The sequence below is a fragment of the Aquarana catesbeiana genome, linkage group LG06 (genome assembly GCF_042186555.1).
Source record: "Aquarana catesbeiana isolate 2022-GZ linkage group LG06, ASM4218655v1, whole genome shotgun sequence".
In the NCBI taxonomy this organism is placed as follows: Eukaryota; Metazoa; Chordata; class Amphibia; order Anura; family Ranidae; genus Aquarana; species Aquarana catesbeiana.
In genome coordinates, this window is record NC_133329.1 from 326,436,979 (window position 1) to 326,459,357 (window position 22,379).

General features: G+C 42.3%; 1 protein-coding gene and 1 pseudogene across 1 annotated transcript in view; one reads left to right on the forward strand and one right to left on the reverse strand.

The window, feature by feature from the left end:
- Window positions 1-22,379, forward strand: part of CCDC141 (coiled-coil domain containing 141) — a gene marked incomplete in the record, with an annotated part of 261,745 nt that overhangs the window by 138,522 nt on the left and 100,844 nt on the right. Inside the window, 1 exon segment of the mRNA XM_073633762.1 lies at window positions 11,699-11,893. Coding sequence (XP_073489863.1) covers window positions 11,699-11,893 — 195 coding nt within the window.
- Window positions 6,264-6,850, reverse strand: LOC141146945 (small ribosomal subunit protein eS28 pseudogene; annotated as a pseudogene).

Genomic DNA, 22,379 nt, shown 5'->3' on the forward strand with positions numbered 1-22,379 from the left:
AAGATGGTGTCTGCAGCGAAGAAAAGCAGTGCTTCCCGGCTACCATCACCTCTAAACGCCCGGAGACAACTAAGACCACGAGGAGAGGGTGCAGAGGAGGGGGGAAAACCACTTCCAAAAAGGAACTCAAGGAACTAGAGAGCCACTCCACGATCAAAATCTTTAATTTGTCCAAGTGGGAATTTTCAGAACTAGAACTTGGGCTACTTAGAAGAGGACTAAACTATGCTCCAGAGAGCCCCCCAAACCTGTTTGAACTTTTCATCGACCTCAATAAATTTATACGGAACCTCACTGTTAAGCGTCATTTCAAGTTGAAAGAACTTAATGGAACAATCGACGATCACCCTGAGACAACTATTCCATCTACCCCCATAGAGTCTCCGGACGAGGGAATACTTGAGATTCTGGAAGAACTCTATCTAGAGGGAAACCATGAGTGTACATATGAGATTCCCCCTTCGATTCTTGAGGGAGAGGTCATTAACACTAATTTTAGACCAAGATCAAGTTTTTACCCGCATTGGAACAAGGGTAATTTTATACCCACCTTCTATGAGATAGCCTGCTTGGTTGGCCCTCTCAATAGCCTGAAGAACAATTCCGACATTATAATCAGAAAAGCAGACAAGGGTGGAGGTCTAGTTATACAAGATAGAGATCAATATTTAGAAGAAGCATCTAGACTGATCAGTGACCTCGACACCTATGAAAGGCTCTCTTGGGACCCAACGGCCAGTTATAATATGGAGCTGAAAGCACTTCTCGATAGAGCACTAGCCAATTAAGTTATCACTAAGAGCGAGCATCTATTCCTGTATTCGAAACATCCAGTGGTCCCATACTTCTACCATATCCCGAAGATACACAAGGATATGGAGAAGCCTCCTGCTAGACCTATTATTGCGGGAATGGATAGCTTGAGTAGCAACCTCGGCAGTTATATTGATCATTTTCTCCAGGGGTTGGTACTAAATTTGCCATCATTCATCAAGGACTCCAGCTATGCCCTGGAGATATTGAGTACCTATACATGGGAGAAAGGCTATAGATGGTTGTCTTTAGATGTAGCATCTTTGTATACATCTATCCAACACAAATTTGGCTTCAGAGCCATCGAGCACTTTTTGGCGGATGCACACCTTTTTAACCCCACACAAGCACACTTCCTCTACGAGTGCATTGAGTTCACGCTGACTCACAACTACTTTATGTTCATGGATAGCTTCTATAGGCAAGTGAAGGGCACCGCGATGGGTGCCAGGTTCGCCCCTAGCTACGTGAACCTATTTATGGGCTATTGGGAACTCAATTACATCTGGGCCAATAACCCGTTCGGAAGAAACCTGGTAATGTACGCTCGATACATCGATGATGTTCTTATTATTTGGAGCGGCACGGATGAAGAGCTGGACGGATTCCTAGCACATTGTGCAAAGAACCCTCTCAGGATTTCGTTCACACATGTGGTGAACGACTAGTCCCTGATCTTTCTAGATCTTGAATTGCGAGTTGATGAGCTTGGAGGTATCTATTCAAAAACCCATTTTAAGCCAAGTGCTGGCAACTCTTACCTCCATGCACGCAGCAATCACCACCCTAGATGGATCCGCAATGTCCCATATGGCCAGTTCTGCAGACTTAGGTGGACGTGCACCTGGAAACAAGATTACGAAGAACAAAGCCTTGTCCTAAAGACCAAATTTAAGGAAAAGGGGTATAAGGAAGATCACATTGAGGAAGCCTTCAAGAAATACCTTGGGTTGTACGACAACAATGGAAGTGATGGCACAAGAAAATTAAAACCTCATGAAGATGGTTCAAAACAACCACAGCTACAAGTACGTTTCTGCACGAGGTACAATAATAAGGCCCCCTTAATCTATAAAATCTTCAAGAAAAATTGGAGGATTTTAAAATCAGATCCAGTTCTGAAGACTAGCCTTCCTTCAAACCCAAATTTAGTCTTTAGAAGACCGAAAGATCTGAGGAGCCTTATTGCCCCAAGTAGGGTGAAAAAGACCAAAAATAGAGGACTTAATAGCCCCTGGACAACAATATTTGATCAAAAGGGCAGTTATAGATGTGGGAGCTCAAACTGCGGAAACTGTACCTATCTGTGTCATAGAAAAAAAGACATAGTAGGAGCAGACGGCAAGATCCACAAGATAAAACAATTTATTAACTGCGGCACTGCATATGTGATTTATGGCCTTTTTTGTCCATGTGGCCGCCTATACATCGGTCGGACCTCTAGACCTATGAGAACCAGAATGAATGAACATAGAAGTAATATCTCAACCAAGAAAGATAAATATTCTCTATCAAGGCATTTTCTAGAGGTTCACGATAGCAACATAGATGGCCTTAGGGTATTTGGCCTAGAAGCTATGCCCAATGATCTCGACAGCGGCAAAAAATACCAGCTACTGTGCACCAGAGAGGCCTATTGGATTTTCACCTTGGGGACTTTGGCCCCGAAAGGCCTCAATGAAGATATAGAACTACACAGTGTCCTATGATATATGCCATCCTTGCTTGTTCATCACTTCCCTCCTTATCCTGGTCCCTCACGATATCCAGGTACATTGACCATCCAATGACTTTATACCGTGTGTGACATTATAATTTCCCCCATCTTTCTTTTTCCCCTCCCACCCCCCGCTCAGAGTCATCCTTTTCCTAAACATTATTATCCACCCTTGGACCAAGAGGGTCCCCATCCGACTTGCCAGGGTTCTATTCTCTGCTAAGACTTAGTTAGACGTTCATTACATCCAGTATGGGTTCTTTTTGCATGATTGATTTATGTGATTTTATGGGGGGTTTTAATATATTAAATACACCGTATGTGCATTTGCAACAGTATATGTGTCCTCTATATTGGGTATAGCTCACATCATTTGTGACCCACCAGATATCAGCAGGGACATGGCGTTAGAGAGTCCCAGGATAATAAAATATCACCCATTTTTGATGCGTTACTATCCACTATCATTTTTTGCTATAGCCTTTAGCTATATGATACATGTAGAGAATGGGTCGATAGGAGCGCATCTTTTTGTGCACATATGCTGTGCTCACTGTTCTATTGTAAAAATTCCATGATTCTACTATCAACAGTTATCATTGTGTCTCGGTTACACCGTGATTTTATTTATATATTTTGTTTGTCTGTATTTTTAACCACATTTTAATTTTTTTTTTTTTTTTCCCAATGTTGGAGTAAGTAAGGTCAATTACTTCCTCCATGTACACCAACACCTATTTTTTTTTTTTTTTTTTAGATCTTTTTTGAGATCCATTTTGTTTTTGTGTTGCAATGCAGTGTACAGATGTAGATGCGATTTTTATAATATATAATATATTATAATATATATTATAATATAATATATTTGTTTTTAATAGCATATAAGTTTTTATGTAGGTTTGTGTTTTATAATGTACTGTTGTGGATATATTTCCAATCTGCTACCAATTTTTCACACTGACCATAACGATTAGGTTTTTTAATAATATAATATAAGTGTATATTTTACTTGGGACTCTCTAGCGACTGCCCATAGAGTTGATCTCCTCTGTGTGTTGTGTTTAAGTTGCTTGTATTTCTTGAGGCATTCCCGGCATCAGCATCAGCCTCTGGCCCTCCCCTCCCTCCTCCCTTCCCCTCCCCTCGTTGGTTAGGTTCTAATACCAGCGCATTTACACCATCAGTCTGTGTCAATCTAAGTGATGACCAGCTTCATACATCTTTCCATTTTTGCGAGTAAGCGCTGAGAAGATGCGTGCGCACCCTTACATGCTCGCTTACAGTGAGGGTATGGGCGGAAGTGGTCGGAGGCCGCGGGGTGGAACGCTTATCCACCCGCACCTCCGGCCTGCCCACTGCGCATGCGCGGGCGGAAATGTCATTGAAGGCAGCCGGAAATCACCTGTGGAACGCAATCATACCTGAACTTCCGGGTTTTCATGTCGGCGTGCGTTCCACCGGCGCCTGTAGCCTTCTGAAGCCCTCTGATGGTCCATTGCAGCCCCCTCTGTTATGTATAGCCCACATTACACCCCATATTTGCAGAGGTGGCACGGATGGTATTGTCATTTTTGCCTGTTGACATCTATACCTACATCTTCACTGGTGATGTGGCCGGATCATAGCCCTGGATAGTCCCTAACAGTGCAGGTAAAGTCCCCTTTTGTGCACCATGATCGATTGATTTGGAGAAATTATACTGATGATATTGTCATGTTCATTTGTTTACATCTATACTCACATTTACATTTGTGATGTGGCTGGATCACTAGCCCTAGATGGTCTTCACTGGCCCGCAGGTAGGGTCACTTCTTGTGTTTTACACCACCAATACTAATGATTGATTAACATACACATTCCTTTCATGGGTATGATATTACCATGCTGTTACTATGAAGATTCGGTGACATCAGAGAGGGCTTCTCTAACTGGGAGAGTTCAGCAGGGGGGAGTGGCCTTGGTGGGCTGGTGCTGGTGATTACTGGGAGGCTTGGTCAAAAGTATGCACACATATATAGAGAAGCTTTCACTTGTGAGCAGTTACCACCCGCTTAGGCTCTGAGGAAAGGGGCTAGCCCCCGAAACGCGTTAGCCATCGCCGTACTTACCTGATGTCCGGTCCCATTTGTATCTTGATGTCTGTTACTGCACACCTGCAGTCTATGTCCATGCCTGTATTCCAAGCTCGTTTGTGAGTATATACTTGCTATTTTACAGTTTTAATAAACGCTATCAGTGGTAATGCGCTAGGTCAGTGCGCCCTCTCTTCTTTTTGTTTCTTTTTTAAGTGAAAAATCTAACAGGACCTGTACTTTCTAAACAGTATATAGAGCTGAAGACAGCAGATATACATGTAAAATATGTAGGGAGATTTGTTTCACCTCTGTGTATCATCTGAGGCTGTTCACTTCACTGAGTATATGTGAGGGTTTACATCTACTTTAATAAAAAAAAGTTACCAATGTCTACTACTAACATGTTCAATGGAAACAAAAATTAAAATTAAAGTTAAAGATTTTATTTTGTAAAAGCACATGTAGGGACTACATCACTCAAATGACTGCTAAGTATTTCAACATCCTGCAAAGGTACAAACAAGAAATCTATGTGTGAGAGTGTGCAGCTATTTTCACAGCTTCTGGAGGGAGCAGACATTTCCAAATGCCTCGTCAGATAAATGAGCTTATTTCCAGAGGTAAATGCACATTATGAAGCTCAATTTTGAGAGAATACCACTGAGATAAGAGATGATAATGGTGTAGCCTGAGGAGATGCCAGGTGTACTGCAAGTACACTGTCTATTACAAGGTGGTTAATAGGCTCAAAGCGTCACAATGATAAGTTCACTGCAGGCTGACTTTGCTTTTCTAAACTGAATTAGCCACATCATATGCTTATCTCTAAAACAGACACTACATCCAATATATATTTCCATAAACCAAGGCGCTATAGCAAACCAGCTTTGATCTTGTAAGAGCACTGCAGGCACAGCGTGACAGTGGTATCACACTATGGTGTTGATTTACTAAGAGCTTAGTGAATGGTGTCAAACTACTGACTTCCATTATTCAATCGTGTGCAAGCAAAATCTTGTTTTTTTTTTTCCTTGCATGTGATTGGGTATTATTTGCATATTGAAACTTCTCCACATCTACTAAGCTCTGGGGCAACAAAAATAAAACACTGCTCTAGGTATGTCCACATATATTCCTCCTATTACATGTACTTACAGCAAGGTGCTGGCACAGCTCGCCACCAAATTAACTTGATAGGAAAAAGTGGATAGCCACACACTCAGTTTGTTTAGCGCTCTGGTTGTATTGCATAATCATATTACTTGCATTAGAAGGCTTCCAGTAGTTATAGAGTGGACCATATAACAGCTCTGTAGGCACATCACAACAATAGTATCACACTGTATGTTTTGATGTTGCATATTCAATCTTGTTAATGGTATTATGAGGTAGCAACCAAACAGTTCAGAGAAGGGGCATCCACCATTGTAGGTGCAGAGGACATTGTTGTCCACATCTAGTCTGTGTACCACATACAACAGTAATGCTTTTTGAATCTTTTTTGGCCTTGTGTTTATATGCATTGCCATTGTTGATGTGTGACTCTCAGACTTTCAAACACTTAAAGTGATTGTAAAGGATCGTTTTTTATTTTTTTTAAGTAACAAACAGGTCATACTTACCTCCACTGTGCAGCTCGTTTTGCACAGAGTGGCCCCGAACACCATCTTCTGGGGTCCCCCGGCGGCTCTTGCGGCTCCTCTTAGCATCAGATAACCCCCTAGGAGAAGCTCTCTCCCGAGGGGGTTACCTTGCGGGACCTTCAGTCATTTTCAACTTTCCATCTATTAAATCTTCTACCCTTCTTGTTGTTTTTTTTTTTTACATTTCCTAAATTTTATTTTTAACCAAGATACAAAGCTGCTGCAAGGTCAATCGATGCACGTTTATAAGGCATTGCTAGCGTAATCTTCTAGCTTCATGTTCAGATTCCAACAGGGTCAATACATCTCCCTCACAAACAGGGCTCTTTACATTTCTTATGATGGAGTGGTTGTTATCATACATGAACTCAACACGAACCTGAATACACCATCCCTGAGATCCAGTTCTCCCAAGAACTTCTGTTACCCCTGCAAGCTGGATCGGCTGCATGTGGCCTGTGTCCATGATGGCGGATTTGAGCTTGTTGTTTTAACTTTGGATAGTAACATTTTTTTCTCTGTCAGTAAATACCTTATACAGCCCACTTCCTGTTTCTTGTCTGGTCATTAGCCTCAGCTTATGACATCATGAAAGAAGGATTACCGCACTAACACAAAAACATATACTACAAGAAAAAAGCTGCAGCTCTAAGATTGTGAGATATGCACAGATAGGTAAATAATAAATAAACGTGAACTGCGCTACAAACAGGTGAAATAATATATAGATAGATCCCTGAAGGACCCACATATGCGTTAAAAATAAACACTGAAACAACCCAAGTAATTATAAAGGAAGAAATAAAACAATAAAAACTCCCAGCAGTGAAATTAAGTCCAAATATAAAATCCTAGTGATATCCAATAAGGGTGCAATAAGGCTTAACAATTCATCAAGTGACACCATGTGAAAAATCCACCACCAGGTAAATTGCACGCTTACCAAAGGCAAGCTGTAAATCAGCTTGTAATAAACCAGATGCCCGGTCAGTGATACTGTCCTAGTACGACTTCACCATGTGGAGAAAGGCAAAACAGGATGGCTCCATCCGGTAGGTAAATGAGCAGTTAGCAGGGAGGACCCTCCTCTACTGCCACTTCCAGCAATGTCTTCTCCACTCCGCCAACCCCACCATTTCCTACTTCCTGTGTGATCTTGACTGCCCATTTACCTACCGGACGGAGCCATCCTGTTTTGCCTTTCTCCAGATGGTGAAGTCGTACTAGGACGGTATCACTGACCAGGCATCTGGTTTATTTACAAGCTGATTTACAGCTTGCCTTTGGTAAGTGTGCAATTTACCTGGTGGTGGATTTTTCACATAGTGTCACCTGATGAATTATTAAGCCTTATTGCACCCTTATTGGATATCATTGGGATTTTATATTTGGACTTCATTTCACTGCTGGGACTTTTTATTGTTTTATTTCTTCCTTTATAATTACTTAGGTTGTTTCAGTGTTTATTTTTAATGCATATGTGGGTCCTTCAGGGATCTATCTATATATTATTTCACCTGTTTGTAGCGCAGTTCACGTTTATTTATTACATATGACATCATGCACAGCTCTCTCTCTCACTCTCGTGAGAGCTTGCCAGGAAGGGAGGGGTGTATAATGTGTATGTGTTGTATTTACATAGCCGTGTGAGAAAATCTACAAGGGGGGATGAGTCATAAGAGGGCCAATGAGAGCTGCAGGGCTGTAGAGCTGGAAGTGTGCCTCTGTGTGTCTGTGTAAATCCAGGAAGTGAACAGGCAGCAGCTTCAGCTGCCCACAGTTAAAATGGCTGCAGCCAGACTCAGTGGAGGGATATTTCTGCAGCATATTTGGCAAGTACAGAATAACAGTATATATGAAATAATATGCAAAGTGGTTGGAGGGAAGCTTCAGAATGGCAAAGATGTTTTATTACAAATTATGTGAGCAGACTGCAGTTCCTCTTTAAGAAAAATCGAAACAGAAGCTTCCCCCAACTACCCTTCTTTACAGGTCACTGGTGATGTATATTCTACTAACAAATACTGTAACTCTGTTTTTAAAGATATGGGAAGCTAGTATGTATACTAGTTTATCTCCAAGAAGACTAGGCACAAAAATTAACTCAACCGAATTGACCAGAAATCCTTTACGATTCAAATGGAGTTAAATTATGCCTGTTTTCACTCCAATACTGCATCATAAGGACTAAAAAAATGGAAGGGAAGCTTTGGTTGGGGTTGGTTCATGGTAATAGGACAAAGAAAGGGCAATAAAACAGTTCCTGATGGTTCATGACTGTAACAAGACTTCATACATAGCAAGAGGAATTTCTATACAGAAAAGGTTTACTTTTTTTTCTAATAGTGCCTTTGGGATAATGGTCATATGGTTAATTAGCCTGATTTTGGAATAAAAAAATAAAAATCTTCACAAGGGATTGTACTTACATTCAGTGAGAAGTATCACTTGTGATGGTAGCTGTCGTCTTTAAATATTCAGTTCTCTGCTTCTCCCATACCACTGCAGTGGTAATTTTCCAGTGTTGTGGGGTTTAATACAACTGCTTGATAACCATGTCATAGAGACTTCTCAAGAATGCTGACTATGCCCAACTTTTCTGTCTCTCTTCTTTATTCATGGAAGCTGAACTATAGCTTCCAGCAATGATAAACACTCTGTGACTGGAGGGCGGGGTGGATAAATTGTTCACCTCCTCCAGTCACCATTTATCGGCTGTATTGACTTCTGCAGCACTGGAAGATTACTGCTGTGTGGGCATGGGGGTCCAGAAGATGGAAGATTTCAAATAAGAAAGCAGCCACCAGCACAAGGAACACTTTTCATTCAATGCAAACTACATTTGTGGATTTAAAAAAATATATAAATCTAATTAAACTTACACTTTAATATGTAAATAGAACACATTGTTTTTTTATTTAAACTAGGCCTCAAAAATAGTTATGACATACACTATATTGTCAAAAGTATTGGGGCGTCTGCCTTTGCATGCACATGAGCTTTAATGGCATCTCAGTTTTAGTCCGTAGGGTTCAATATTGAGTTGACCCACCCTTTGCATCTATAACAGCTTCACCTCTTCTGGGAAGGCTGTCCACAAGGTTTAGGAGTGTGGCTATGGGAATGTTTGACCATTCTTCCTGAAGCACATTTGTGAGGTCAGGCACTAATGTTGGGCGAGAAGGCCTGGATCGCAGTCTCCACCCTAATACATTCCAAAGGTGTTCTATCGGCTTGAGGTCAGGTCGCTGTGCAGTCCAGTCAAGTTCCTCCACCCCAAACTCGCTCATCCATGTCTTTATGAACCTTGCTTTATGCACTGGACCAAATAATTTGGTGGAGGGGGGATTATGGTGTGGGGTTGTTTTTCAGGATGTTGGGCTTGGCTTCTTAGTTCCAGTGAAGGGAACTCTTGAGGCGTCAGCATACAAAGACATTTTGGACAATTTCATGCTCCCAGCTTTGTGGGGAACAGTTTGGGGATGGCCCTCCTTGTTCCAATATGGCTACTCACCAGTGCACAAAGCAAGGTCCATAAAGACTTGGATGAGTTTGGGGTGGAGGAACTTGACTGGCCTGCACAAAGTCCTGACCTCAACCTGATAGTACACCTTTGGGATGAATTAGAGCGGAGACTGCAAGCCAGTTATTCTCGTCCAACATCAGTGCCTGACCCTAGACACACTCCTAAACCTTGTGGACAGTCTTACCAGAAGAGTTGACGCTGTTATAGCTGCAAAGGGTGGGCCAACTCAATATTAAACCATATGGACTAAAACTGGGATGCCATTAAAATTCATGTGCGTGTAGAGTCCCAATACTTTTGACAATATTGTGTGTAACAGTACCCTCTTGAGGGCTGCTGGGTGTTGTAGTCTGTCTGTCACCCTGCCCAACCAGGCACAAGGTTCTCTTTCACCCTCAGACAGAAAACCAGTCCTTGAACTTTGTTTTGTATTTTATTGAATACATTTGGATGGGGATGGGATATTCATGAGATGCCCAAACTGATTTGCAGAACAATATACATGGGACCAACTATATACACCTCCAGTATATACAACTCCAATCTTCAACTCCAGCACATCACTTGTTTGCAGACTATCTCTCCTCAAGACCCCTAGCAGATCACTTGCTTGCACTTCCTAGACCAGCTAGCACTATATTTTAGGCCTGACACTGGCTCAGCCAGGCCTAAGGTGAATGTCCTTTGCAGGCAGAGACAGCAGGCCCCTTTGGTGTAGAAAAAGTATGTAGATAGACCTAGTACTAGCTGTCCACGTGGCTACTGCTCCCAGCACCACATCTTCAGGCGCTGCCAGCCCTCATGGCTGCAACTGCCTCTCTCCACTGCCCATGACACCCCAGTCCACTCCTCTGGCTCTGCACCAATCTCATACTGCACTCTCCCAGTCCTCTCCCAACTGTGTGTCACTCACCAGCCCGCTTGACTGCAACCTGTTGTTCCTCTCTCCCACTGTCCTCTACTGCTCCCATGCCACCTGTCCAGGACACCTCCGTGTCTCATGAGAAGGGTCCTGTCCGCACCCAAGCCCCAGGCCCAAGGTCACCCCCCCAGACTAGGGAGCTCCCTCAAAGGCCTGACAACCTAGCACTCCATCTCCAGCTTCCACCTGAACAACTCCTCCTCCACTGGGCTGACCATGGGTATTTTAGGAGGCCTGCCCCCTGCCAGTCTAGGTTGGGGATTGGTCAGGGCTCCCCAGAACACCCCAGACAGCTCCATCTCCCCTCTCCTCCTTCCTATCCAGAAAACACTAGAGCATTCTGGAAAGAAGTGGGAGGTCTTGGTGATGCTTCCTGTGAATCAACCAGCTCTACTCTGAGTCACTCCCAACCCAGATCAAAACACCCCCCAGGCTTGGCTGCCAGCCAAGCCTGGAAATGTATCTACTCTCACAAAAACATGCACTATCCTTCTAGGACACTAGAGGGTGCTACAAGTGTATAACTAAATATGCTTGTGAACATGTACATAACTACTTCAGTCGCATTAAAGGTAAGTATTGTGCCTTTCTGTCTTTGGCTTAAAACAGCTCTATAAGCATCTCAGTACCAACAATGCTACAGACTTATCTTTTTCCTTATGTTACACATTGAACATCTTTATTGTACTTTTCATTGTTTTACTGAATAAGCCCCAGTAAGGATGATTTATAAAAAATAAAAATAAACTACAGGAAGTGTATATGTGTTGCCTGTAGCCACCTCTAATTGAAAATGAAATCTTTTAGTGCAGGCTAGAAGATGAAAGCAACAGGATTATCAGCAACAAAACACATTTTTCTTTCCTCCAGCAAAAGTACATTCTCATATTATTGCATTGAAGAATGTAAAAATATTGAATACAGCTGTTTTGAGTGGAGTTCCACTTTAACAAAATCAAGTTTTTTTTTTATCTGCATTTGTTTTTATATCTTATTCAATAGGAATGGACTCCGGTTATAGACAATCTAAAAACAGAGGCCAACAGATTAGCTGATGTGAAGGAGTGCGCAGACATTGAAAAACTAAACAGCTCCAATCAAAAATTAATGGCAGTCTATGCTGAGTTCTGGGAACGGATGGATCGGAGACAAGAAATTTTACTGGAAGCCAATGACTTTTTTAAGTGTGTTAACAAGGTAAGCAAATAGCATGAGAGTAAATTCTACAATTATCACTGCATTCAGTTCCACTAATGGAAATGCTTTTAGTGGATTTTTAGCTAGGTAGTTAAAGCAATACTTGAACTGAGCAATTTAAACAAATAAGGTTCTGGCATAAACATAGTCATTCCATTAATGATAAGAGTCTACCTGCATTTGGGATGGAAATTTGAAACAAAGGGGTTTATTTACTAAAGGCAAATAAGCTGATCACATCGCAAGGGATTTTTCACTTTGCAGGTGAATTTTCCCTTATCTTAGTAAATGTGTGGTAAATTTATTTTGCAAGGAATACCCAGTCATATGCCAGGAAAATAAAAAAATATATATTTTTGCTTGTATGTACTTGAATGATAGAAGTCAACAAAGCTTGACCTCATTTACTAAGCTAAGTGAACATTCCCCTTGGAAACTGAATAGCCTATTTGGCCATTAGCAAATCAACCCCACAATGTGATAAAAATTCTCTGTGTAATGAGGAAAACCTAGCCACAAACAGCCAATAGGTTTCTAAATAATAGTCAGGTTGGTAGAGAATGGAGCAAACATTATATTTCCCAAATGTGCATTCAAAAAATCCACTCACCTTTTTTTTTTGATATACAGAGAAAGGGTTCCAAATCTCAACAATAGGGTACGTGTAACTGCAAAAACACCTCTTTAATTTAAGGGAATGAAGCGTTTTATCTTATAGCCACAATAAATGATTGCACTGGATCTACCTAGTTCCATTATTCATACTAAGAAGGTCTCTTAACATGTATCTCTAATAATAAAATCTATTACATAGTTACATAGTTAGGATGAAAAAAGACCATCTAGTTTAACCAATTAAAAATAAAAATCATACAATCCCATATACACAATCCTATACCCACAGTTGATTCAGAGGAAGACGAAAAACCCCAGCAAAGCATGATCCAATTTGCTACAGTAGAGGAAAAAAATCCTTCCTGATTCCTCGAGAGGCAACCGGATATTACCTGGATCAACTTTACCTATAAATGTTAGTATCCAGTTATATTATGTACATTTAGGAAAGAATCCAGTTCTTTTTTTAAAGCAATGTACTGATATGGCCAGAACCACCTCTGGAGGGAGTCTATTCCACATCTTCACAGCTCTTACTGTGAAGAAACCTTTCTGTATTTGGAGATGAAATCTCTTTTACTCTAGAGGTAAAGAGTGCCCCCCCGTCCTTTGTGATGATTGATCATATCCCCCCCCCCCCCCCCTTAATCTCCTCTTCTCAAGAGAGAATAAATTCAGTTCCTCTAATCTTTCCCCATAGCTGAGTTCCTCCATGCCTCTTATCAGTTTGGTTTCCCTTCTCTACACTTTCTCCAGTTCCCTGATATCCTTTTTGAGAACTGGTGTCAAAAACTGAACTGCGTATTCCAGATGAGGTCTTACTCATGATTTGTACAGGGGTAAAATGTTATCTCTCTCTGGAGTCCATACCTCTCTTAATACAAGAAAAGACTTTGCTTGCGCTGGAAACTGCAGCTTGGCATTGCATGCTATTATTAAACGTATGATCTATCGGAACACCCAGATCCTTCTCCACTATGGATTCCCCCAGTTGTACCCACCCCCTAGTATGTATGATGTATGCATATTTTTAGCCCCCAAGTGCATAAATTTACATTTATCAAGATTAAACCTCATTTGCCACATAGTTGCCCAATTAAACAGTGCATTGAGGTTAGCTTGTAAGTTGGAGACATCCTCTAAGGACATTGTTCCACTGTATAGCTTGGTGTCATCAATTCATGCATCATCATGTCATCTTTTGCAATGCATGTTACAATTACGGTATGTAACACAGGGGTTGATTTACTAAAGGCAAATAGGCTGTGCACTTTGCAAAGTGCAGTTGTACTCTGCGGGTGCAATTGCTCCAGAGCTTAGTAAATAAAGTAAAGCTTCACTTTGCAAAGAATACCCAATCAGGAAAATAAAAAAAACTGTATTTTTGCTTCCGCATTATTGGATGATAGAAGTCAGCAGAGCTTCTGCTCATTTACTAAGCTCTGGAGAAACTGCTTTTGCAGAGTGCAACTGCAACTTGCACAGTGCATAGTCTATTTGACTTTAGTAAATCAAACCCATAGTTCACATTGCACTATGTCTCAGACTTCTCATCTCCTTCTAGTATGTGGGTAAACCATCATTGGTGTCCTCTTGAAGTAAGACGTTGATCTACTAGTCCTCTGATTTATTGATATAACCTGACCATTTGCGGTCAGAGTGTAGCTAGGGATCTAAAATACCTAGAGCGCCCTTGTACACCCATGCAGAAGCAAGGTGGAAAAGTAAAATTCCAGTCATTTTTTCACTATGGATAGTTTGGGAAAGAGTAAAAAACCTCCAATAAACATACCATTTATACATTTAACAATTAACTACCATTCTGGACATTGTGTATTTGAACCACAATCCCAAAAATAGATTTTTCTACATACTTACATGCAGGATAAGCTGTCCAGCAAAAGTGACAGTGACTGGGACAGCTATAATACTGCTCCATATATTGAAAGACCTTCTTAACAAAGTTTGAGTATATAAACTAAGAATTCTTTCCCCACTGTGGAAAGATACACTTGCCCACAGACATCTGTGAAAACTAGCACTAGTAAATTTTAACAGCAGTAAAACGTTCAGTAAAAAGAAAACAAAACACTGCTCTATATTTTGCATCTCCTGGAGATGGTGCTCTTGTGTGACTTATTTTTTAATGACGACTGTCCAGTATGCTCAGTGAATTTGTTTTTTGCAAAGTGAATGCTCTGTAAAGGAATTCTGTGGCTGACCTCCGGGATCTTTCCTATGGTGCACAAGCTAATTTACAAATATGCCTTTAATTCTATAGAACGTTTCTTGTTTGTTTTTATCATTTTAAGAATATCTACAAACACAACAAAATCTTAAATACACATTACAAGTAATTACATTTTGCACGGACAATGATAACAAAAAATAAGTGTATTCTTTGCAAATATACTTATATATGCTTTGAAGACAGCTGAAATGATTGTATGTACCTTTAGGGATGTTCAAGAGTTTTAGGTACTCTGATTTTGAGGTTGTTGGGTTTTTTTTTAGTCTGTGACCTTAAATATTTAGGTGCATAGGGCATCCTTCTGTTAGTTTAGGTGATATTTCTGTTTTCTGGGAGGCTAAGGTTTAACTAGATATACACATTTAATCTCTGGGCCTGTGTTGAGATATTGTTTGCTATAAGTGGGGTTTGCATTCAGATACAAGTCTGTTTCAATAGTTTTTATTTTATGTTTTCTGAAAATAAAGGAGAAACAATACAAAGCAGAGGGGCGAACAATCCTTGCAAAGCTCTGTACATACAACAAATTAGATACATAAAATAAAAAAAGGGGAATTGCATTAAAACAATTTATCACCCTGGTCCTAAACAGGGATGCTAGTAAATTTAGTTGTGCTAGGTGGTAACTAGCCTGGCTTATTTGTAATTTGATCAAATGGCTTTCTCCTAAACTTGAGTGGGACTGTGATTCTCTCTTTGGTCAATAGATTAGTATGATAGATTACAGTTAATTCAGGTTACGAGTGAATGTGCCTTCTCAGCCAATCAGCAGGAGTTTCTTTGGCCGCTGAGGCTGCTGGGATAGTCTATTTATTTGGAGAGAGTCAGGTGATCGGGGTTCTTTTCCACCCAGGCTGCGGCCTGGGTGGATGTGTGTGGAGCAGCAGCTGAGGGGTAGGCCTGAAGCCTTGGGCCTAGCCACGTGTAAAGGGGCTCAGCCTGAGGGAAGCCTGATCACTGCCAGGAGGCAAGGGAGAAGAAGTTGCCAGTGGGTCAACCACTCTTGTTGCCAGAGGCAGGTGCAAAAGGGATGGAGTCCTGAAGGAGTGCCAGAGCAGACGCTTCACTAGCCGGGGACAGTGAAGAAAGTGGGAAAGCTTCAGGAGAGAACTCATGCAAGAATACAGCAGGTAGCTGTAAGTAAAGCTTGAAAAGAAGTATAGCGGGTAGCTGTGAGTAAAGCTTGAGGGATCCAGCAGGTAGCTGTGAGTCCGAGGAACCCAGCAGGTAGCTGGGAGCTGAGCTTGAGGATCTACAGTGGGATACTGTGAGCTGAGCTTAAAGATCTACAGTAGGATACTGTGAGTGAAGTTGTTTGCTATAGGAGACAGCAGTTGCTACAAGATATAGATTGCTGCATTCAGCTTAAAGGCAATTATTCTGTATTGATGTCTGCCTAGTAATATTTTTGTCTGCAGAGTCTGCCTATTTGCTATTGCATTTGCCTGAGGGTGTCCTGTGCCCTAACCCTCTCTCCCCCGTTCCTGTTAAGAGAAATAAAACTCTCTTTGTTCATCTTTAAAAGTGACTGGTGCCCATCCTTCCATCCTTCCATCTTGCACTACACCCACCCTGCCTAGTAACCTGCACCCTGAGGGGGAATGTCAGCTCCCCCTGACTCTGGGGGCCACCATCAGGCCTCTCGAGGTCGGGGAGACCACTACAAAAAAAAGGGAGGGGGGCATAAAATCAAATGAAATAGGCCATCTATGAGGTTATAAGGTCCCATAAATCACTTACACATAGGGAAACCCCTCCTATGATGAATGATAGCATAATGTAAACCAGGAACTCGTTATAATTACAAGAAAACCATCACAAAGACAACTTGTCAGGACCGCCAAATATATACAGAAGGATCATGAGGTCCAGAACAACAAAATTATGGAACCTCTATAATATGGTCTGCGAAGTGGCAATTTAAACATCTTGTAGCATAGGATTTCAGGAGCCCACACCAATTATAAACAACATTTAGTCATTTATGGGGGACACTACACCCTCGTAGCTAATAGTAACGTGAGCGAGGGAAGGGATAATAGGAGAGGAGGGAACAGTAACATGGCTGGCAAGAAAAGAAAAGAAGAAGAGAGTAAAGAAAAGAGAAAGAAAGAAGGTGAAACCGTCCAGGGTTCTTCCTCCGTCCATCCTTAGAGTCAGCTCCGTATATCAGGAACCTGCAAATAGGTAAGCCAGGGAGAGATACAAGTCTATGTGAATGCAAATCCTGCTTGAATCAGGTCAAATGCAGGTCAGAAGGTGGTCAGCTGCAAGACAAATGCACCTGTCATTGATCTCTGAATGAATCTTTCAAAAGCATGTCAAATTGATGCCATCAACACAAGCCCAAAGCCCATTTACACATGATGTTGAAGCTTCTTTACTGGAAAAAATAATTCAGAATGTAAGGTGCTGCCTAAAGACTGATGCCTGTTTTTATGTAATAGGGCCCCCAGGATCCGCTAAAACTCACCATGCCAGCGTTTCCCCACCACTCCTTCTACTGTCCCAGCTGGAGAAAATACCCAGTGTTTCTGGTCATAGGTGAACATGTGACCTTCTCCCATTAGACACTGCTCAGGTCTAATTATCAATTGCTGGACCAGAGTATTGGCGCATAACAGAGAGAAAGATATCATGTCCACCCCAATGTCCAATTCTGTCAGATACTGGAATTTTGGTGCCAACTGTGATGGAGAAAAATGTTTTGGGGGAGCGCTATACAGTGCTGGGACAAGGCCATTTGGTGCCCGAGGCGAAGATGGCAAACTGCGCCCCCCCCCATTTTTAAGAAAGAATCAATGTCGTTTCAAAACAAGAATATACTTAAAACAATACAAATTCAATTAGGTTTAATGCGATAGAAACAGAGTTCACTCACACATTTTAATTATATGTACAGTCAGGTCCATAAATATTGGGATATCGACACAATTCTAATCTTTTTGGCTCTATACTCCACCACAATGGGTTCCACCACTGTTCCACAGTGAGAGGATTCCCCCTTCCACCTGGAATGTGTAGATGGGGGAATTGGAACATTCTTTTTTTTTCATTCAACCTAATAGTTGAATGAAAAAAGTGATCAATGTATGGGCTGCCTAAGAGCTAAGACCAGCCATAGATAGTTTAACCTCTTGACATCTGCGCTATAGCTGAATGACGGCCACAGCGAGGACCTGAATTTCCGGGAAGCCGTCACATGACGGCCTCCCCTGTGCATGCGCTGTGATCGCCGAGTCACGGAGACTCGGGTGATCACCGATCCGAGTAAGGAGCCGGTCCCGGCCCCTTACCATGTGATCAGCTGTCAGCCAATGACAGCTGATCACATGATCAAAACAAAAGCTCTGTGATCGTTTTTTTTTCCCCTCACGCTGACAGTGCGAGGAGAAAAAAAAGCCAATCACCGGCTCATCTGCAAGGGACATCGGTCCGGAAGAGGAAGAGGCAATTATGCCTCATCATTGCCACCTGCCATTGCCACCTCACAGTGCCCACCAGTGCCACCTATCAATGCTCATGAGTGCCCCCTATCAATGCCCACAAGTGCCACCTATCAATGCCCACAAGTGCCACCTATCAATGCCCACCAGTGGTGCCAATCAGTGCCACCTAGCAGTGCTGCCTATCAGTGTAACCGATCAGTGCCCATTATTGCCACCCATCAGTGTCCATCAATGCCACCCATCAGTGCCGCGTCATCAGCGTACATCAATGAAAATTTTATAACAAAATATTTAAAAAAAATTTTTTTTTTTTTAAATTCGGTCTTTTTACATTTTTTTTAACAATAAATAAAAAACGCAAAGGTGATTAAATACCACCAAAAGAAAGCTCTATTTGTGGGAAAAAAATTATAAAAATTTCATTTGGGTACAGTGTTGTATGACTGAGCAATTGTCATTCAAAGTGCGTCAGCGCTGAAAGCTGAAAATTGGTCTGGATAGGAGGGGGGTTTAAGTGCCCAGTAAGAAAGTGGTTAAATCTCAGCCGGTTCAGCAGGAACTGGCTGAGATTTGAACCATTAATGGGCAGGCTGAATGTACCAAGTTGATCGATCAAATTGGGTACAACCAGCCTGCCAGATTCTCTTATGATTATCACTAGCGGTTGCAATATCTGCTAGTGATAATCACTGTTTGTCGGGAGAATACAATTGCTCAGCGAAAGGGATTCCCTTGTCAGCACTGACTGTGCTGACAGGGGAATCATGCAAATTGCAATCTGTGGTTGCTGTAAAGAAATTTGTACCATCTATTACCAGTCTAACTAAAAGTGAAAGTTAGTGAATGTCTTGAAAGGACATGGGGGGGACAGATGGAGGATGGAGATAACAGTTCAGTGATCATGGTGTACTGCAGTGTACACAGTTGCACACTCACCCACAGGTCCAGGCTGGAAGATCAGGCATCTTTGGCACACAGAGGAATCTGCAGCTGCTGTTTTCATATTTCCCACCCACACATCCCCTCACTTCAGATACATCTGCATGCCGGGGATAGTGTGGGCGGGGCGGGAAGTCACTGGAGGAGCAGACGTGGGAGGAGGAGAGCTGTATTCCTCCCTGATCTCCCGTCAGTGATGTGTTTGCTGGGCTGTGTAAGGGTGTCACAGACACTCTTACAGAGCTGCAGCCACCAGTCTCAGAATTTACAGACTGATTCTCCTGTCCTACGGCCCCTCTCGCCCACCCCTTGTACAAGCTCTGGCGCTAGAAAGGTTACTATAAGTGGGTTGGGAGGAGGGGGGCAACACAGGTACTGTCATTGTGGCTTGAATGTAAAAGGTGACAGTGTCTCTTGAAGGGTGAGGTTAAAGTATATGTGAATCCTCACCTGTTAAAACAACCCATTGAGTTTAAAATAGACATGCATGGCAAAACGGGAGAACACAATAGCTCCATGGGAGGGATTCCCCTATCAACACTGAATGTGGGAATGGGGTAATTGAGCAGTTTTCTTTCCTGAAACCCATGGTTTCAGGAAAGAAAATCGCACCATCTATGGCTGGCTTAAGGATCTTTAAGAGGTGAGGGTGGAGACTGCAGGGGGGCCATGTCAGGCAGAGAAAGAGCAATACACTGATCTACCCAGTGAAGAGCTGTGCAGAGGGGCGTGTCATAAGTCTGATCATTGGAGGACAGGCAGGCTCTGCTCCCAGCAAAGCCAGAAAAATGACCACACTGGGATGGATGTGCTCTTATGCCTAGCGTAGTCAGTTTGTTAATAGGAAAACAGGAGGGCTGGCTAGATCACCAGGTATTTCACACAAAGGAAGCAATACAAAGGAAACAGGTTGCTTTTTAACACAAGTACATGGTACAACAGACACATACCAGGAACATGAAATGTTAGGGTAACAAGCACTTTAAGGCTTCGTTCACATGCTGCATACAAAACCATACTCCAGTGGAGGGCTGTGTTTACCCACACAGGGATGCACAGCTGTTCTGTGCATCTCGGTGCAGGCAGTCCCATTGCTGCCAATTAGGACCCAGTGGCTGCACAGACACAGCCGCTACTCCCAATCTAGGATGTGTTCAGGGCAGTGCACCTACACCAATGCTACTACTAGATATAGTATAGTAAGTGAGTAAGTAAGTGGTGTCACCCAGGCAGAAAGCGTGTTACTGGCAGGATCACCAGGTAAAAATACATGAAAAATAGCCTTAAGTGTTCATTCACACTTGTGCGACTTAAAAATCATGCAATTTCCATTGTGACTTTATAGTGCGACCTTACCGTGCAACTTGATATGGCTTTGACCAATTGTTTTGTTTGTGCTCTACAAACTCACTAGACGTATGCAGAACAGAAAAGTTTGTTTAGTTTCGTTTGGTTTCTTCATTTTCTAACAAATTCTAATTTTTCAGAACGATTCTAATTCAAAATGGTTGAAAATAGATTGACCAATCCGAATTCTGTGTGAAGAATAGCTGATTGTTAAGGAACGGGCCGCCCCGCCCATTAACAACCGATGTTTTATCAGCTGTCAGCTGGTTCCCCACTGACAGCTGAATGTAAACAATAGAATGCCAGCAACAAAAAATAAATGAAAAAAATAGCATAGGGTCCACCTCAGGAAACAAGGGGGGGTTAAACGAGCGCCCCCCTCCTGAACCATATCAAGCCACATGCCCTCAACATGAGGGGGTGCTATGGGGCATGTTGATGGGGACAAGGGCCTCTTCCGGTGGCTGTGGGGGTCTGTGGGAAGGGGGGCTTATCAGAATGTCATGATTCAAGAGAACAAGGCATATTTACAAGAGGAGTGGGACTTTGAATGAAGCACCGGGCAGCAAGAGAGTACTAAGATGAATAAGGAATTTTATTGGAAGGCTAAATTGAAAACATTCATATTCCTGGTAACAATAGAAATAGATAGCATACATATAATCATTGGACCAATGTACATAGTCCATAGTTACATGTAAAAAAAATGGTATACAATGAACAAGGTACAAACAGCAAAGCCAATGGTAATATCTCATAGTATACACATGTAACATTCCTTAGTTCACCTCAAAGAATATATATAAAATGATTCAAAAGGTATTGCCTGCAGAACCTATGGCCTCACTTAGACCTAGAAGGGTAAAATTACATAATTGCTTGAAACGTCTTGATAGAATTAATGAAAACACGGCAACCGGTAGCTCTACGCATTTCGTGGCTTTTATGTCACTCGTCAGGAGCAAGCACGTGTGATTTCTGTAAGAGATGTTGTAGAGGTAAGAGGAGAGATAACAAGTATGTGGAAAGACAAGGTTAGGGGTAGAACAAAAGACCCCCCCAGCCAGGGCTTACTCACTAAGGTTGATATGTTGCTGGTGTGGCGGTGGGGCCCACAGGTAGTCCAGAAATGGCCCCAACCGAGAGCTAAGGTGGAAGGTCCCACGGACTGGGAAGGGGCATGCCTAGGCCAGGCACGGCAGCCAAGGACATTCTAGGGGAGAGAGGTGAGCAAGGAGAATGGGGAAGGAAGGGGGAAAGGGAAGGAAAGGGAAGGAAAAGGAAGTGGAGGGTTGAAAAAAAGGAGGGAAAGAAGGGGGACGGGAGGAAGGAAGGAGGTAGGGAGGGAGGGGGAAAGAGGGAAAGGTGGGGAAAAAGAAGGGGGGGAGAGGCGAGGGAAGATTCAAATTCAATTTAGCCTTCCAATAAAATTCCTTATTCATCTTAGTACTCTCTTGCTGCCCTGTGCTTCATTCAAAGTCCCACTCCCCTTGTAAATATGCCTTGTTCTCTTGATGCAAATTGGGATGGATATGCATGACCTTACCAGATCATGATATTATATAAAGTCCCTAGGGATGGAAATACTTGACCTTACCAGGTCATGGCTTCCTGAAAGTCCCTATTCCCCCAAACCTCCTTCATTTATAGAATGTCGCGATTGACGATGCATCTACAACAGGGGACATTTTCTTTTATTTTTTACTTTTAAATCAAGGAATTGTCAAAATTGGCCTACTGTAATTTTTTACACTACACTTTTTTTGGCGAATGAGTAGGGGTACTATGCATCCCCTACGCAATCATATGAGGGAGGCTTGGATCTGGGGACCCCTTGTTAAAGGGGACTTCCATATTCCGATAAGCCCCCGCCCGCAGACCCCCA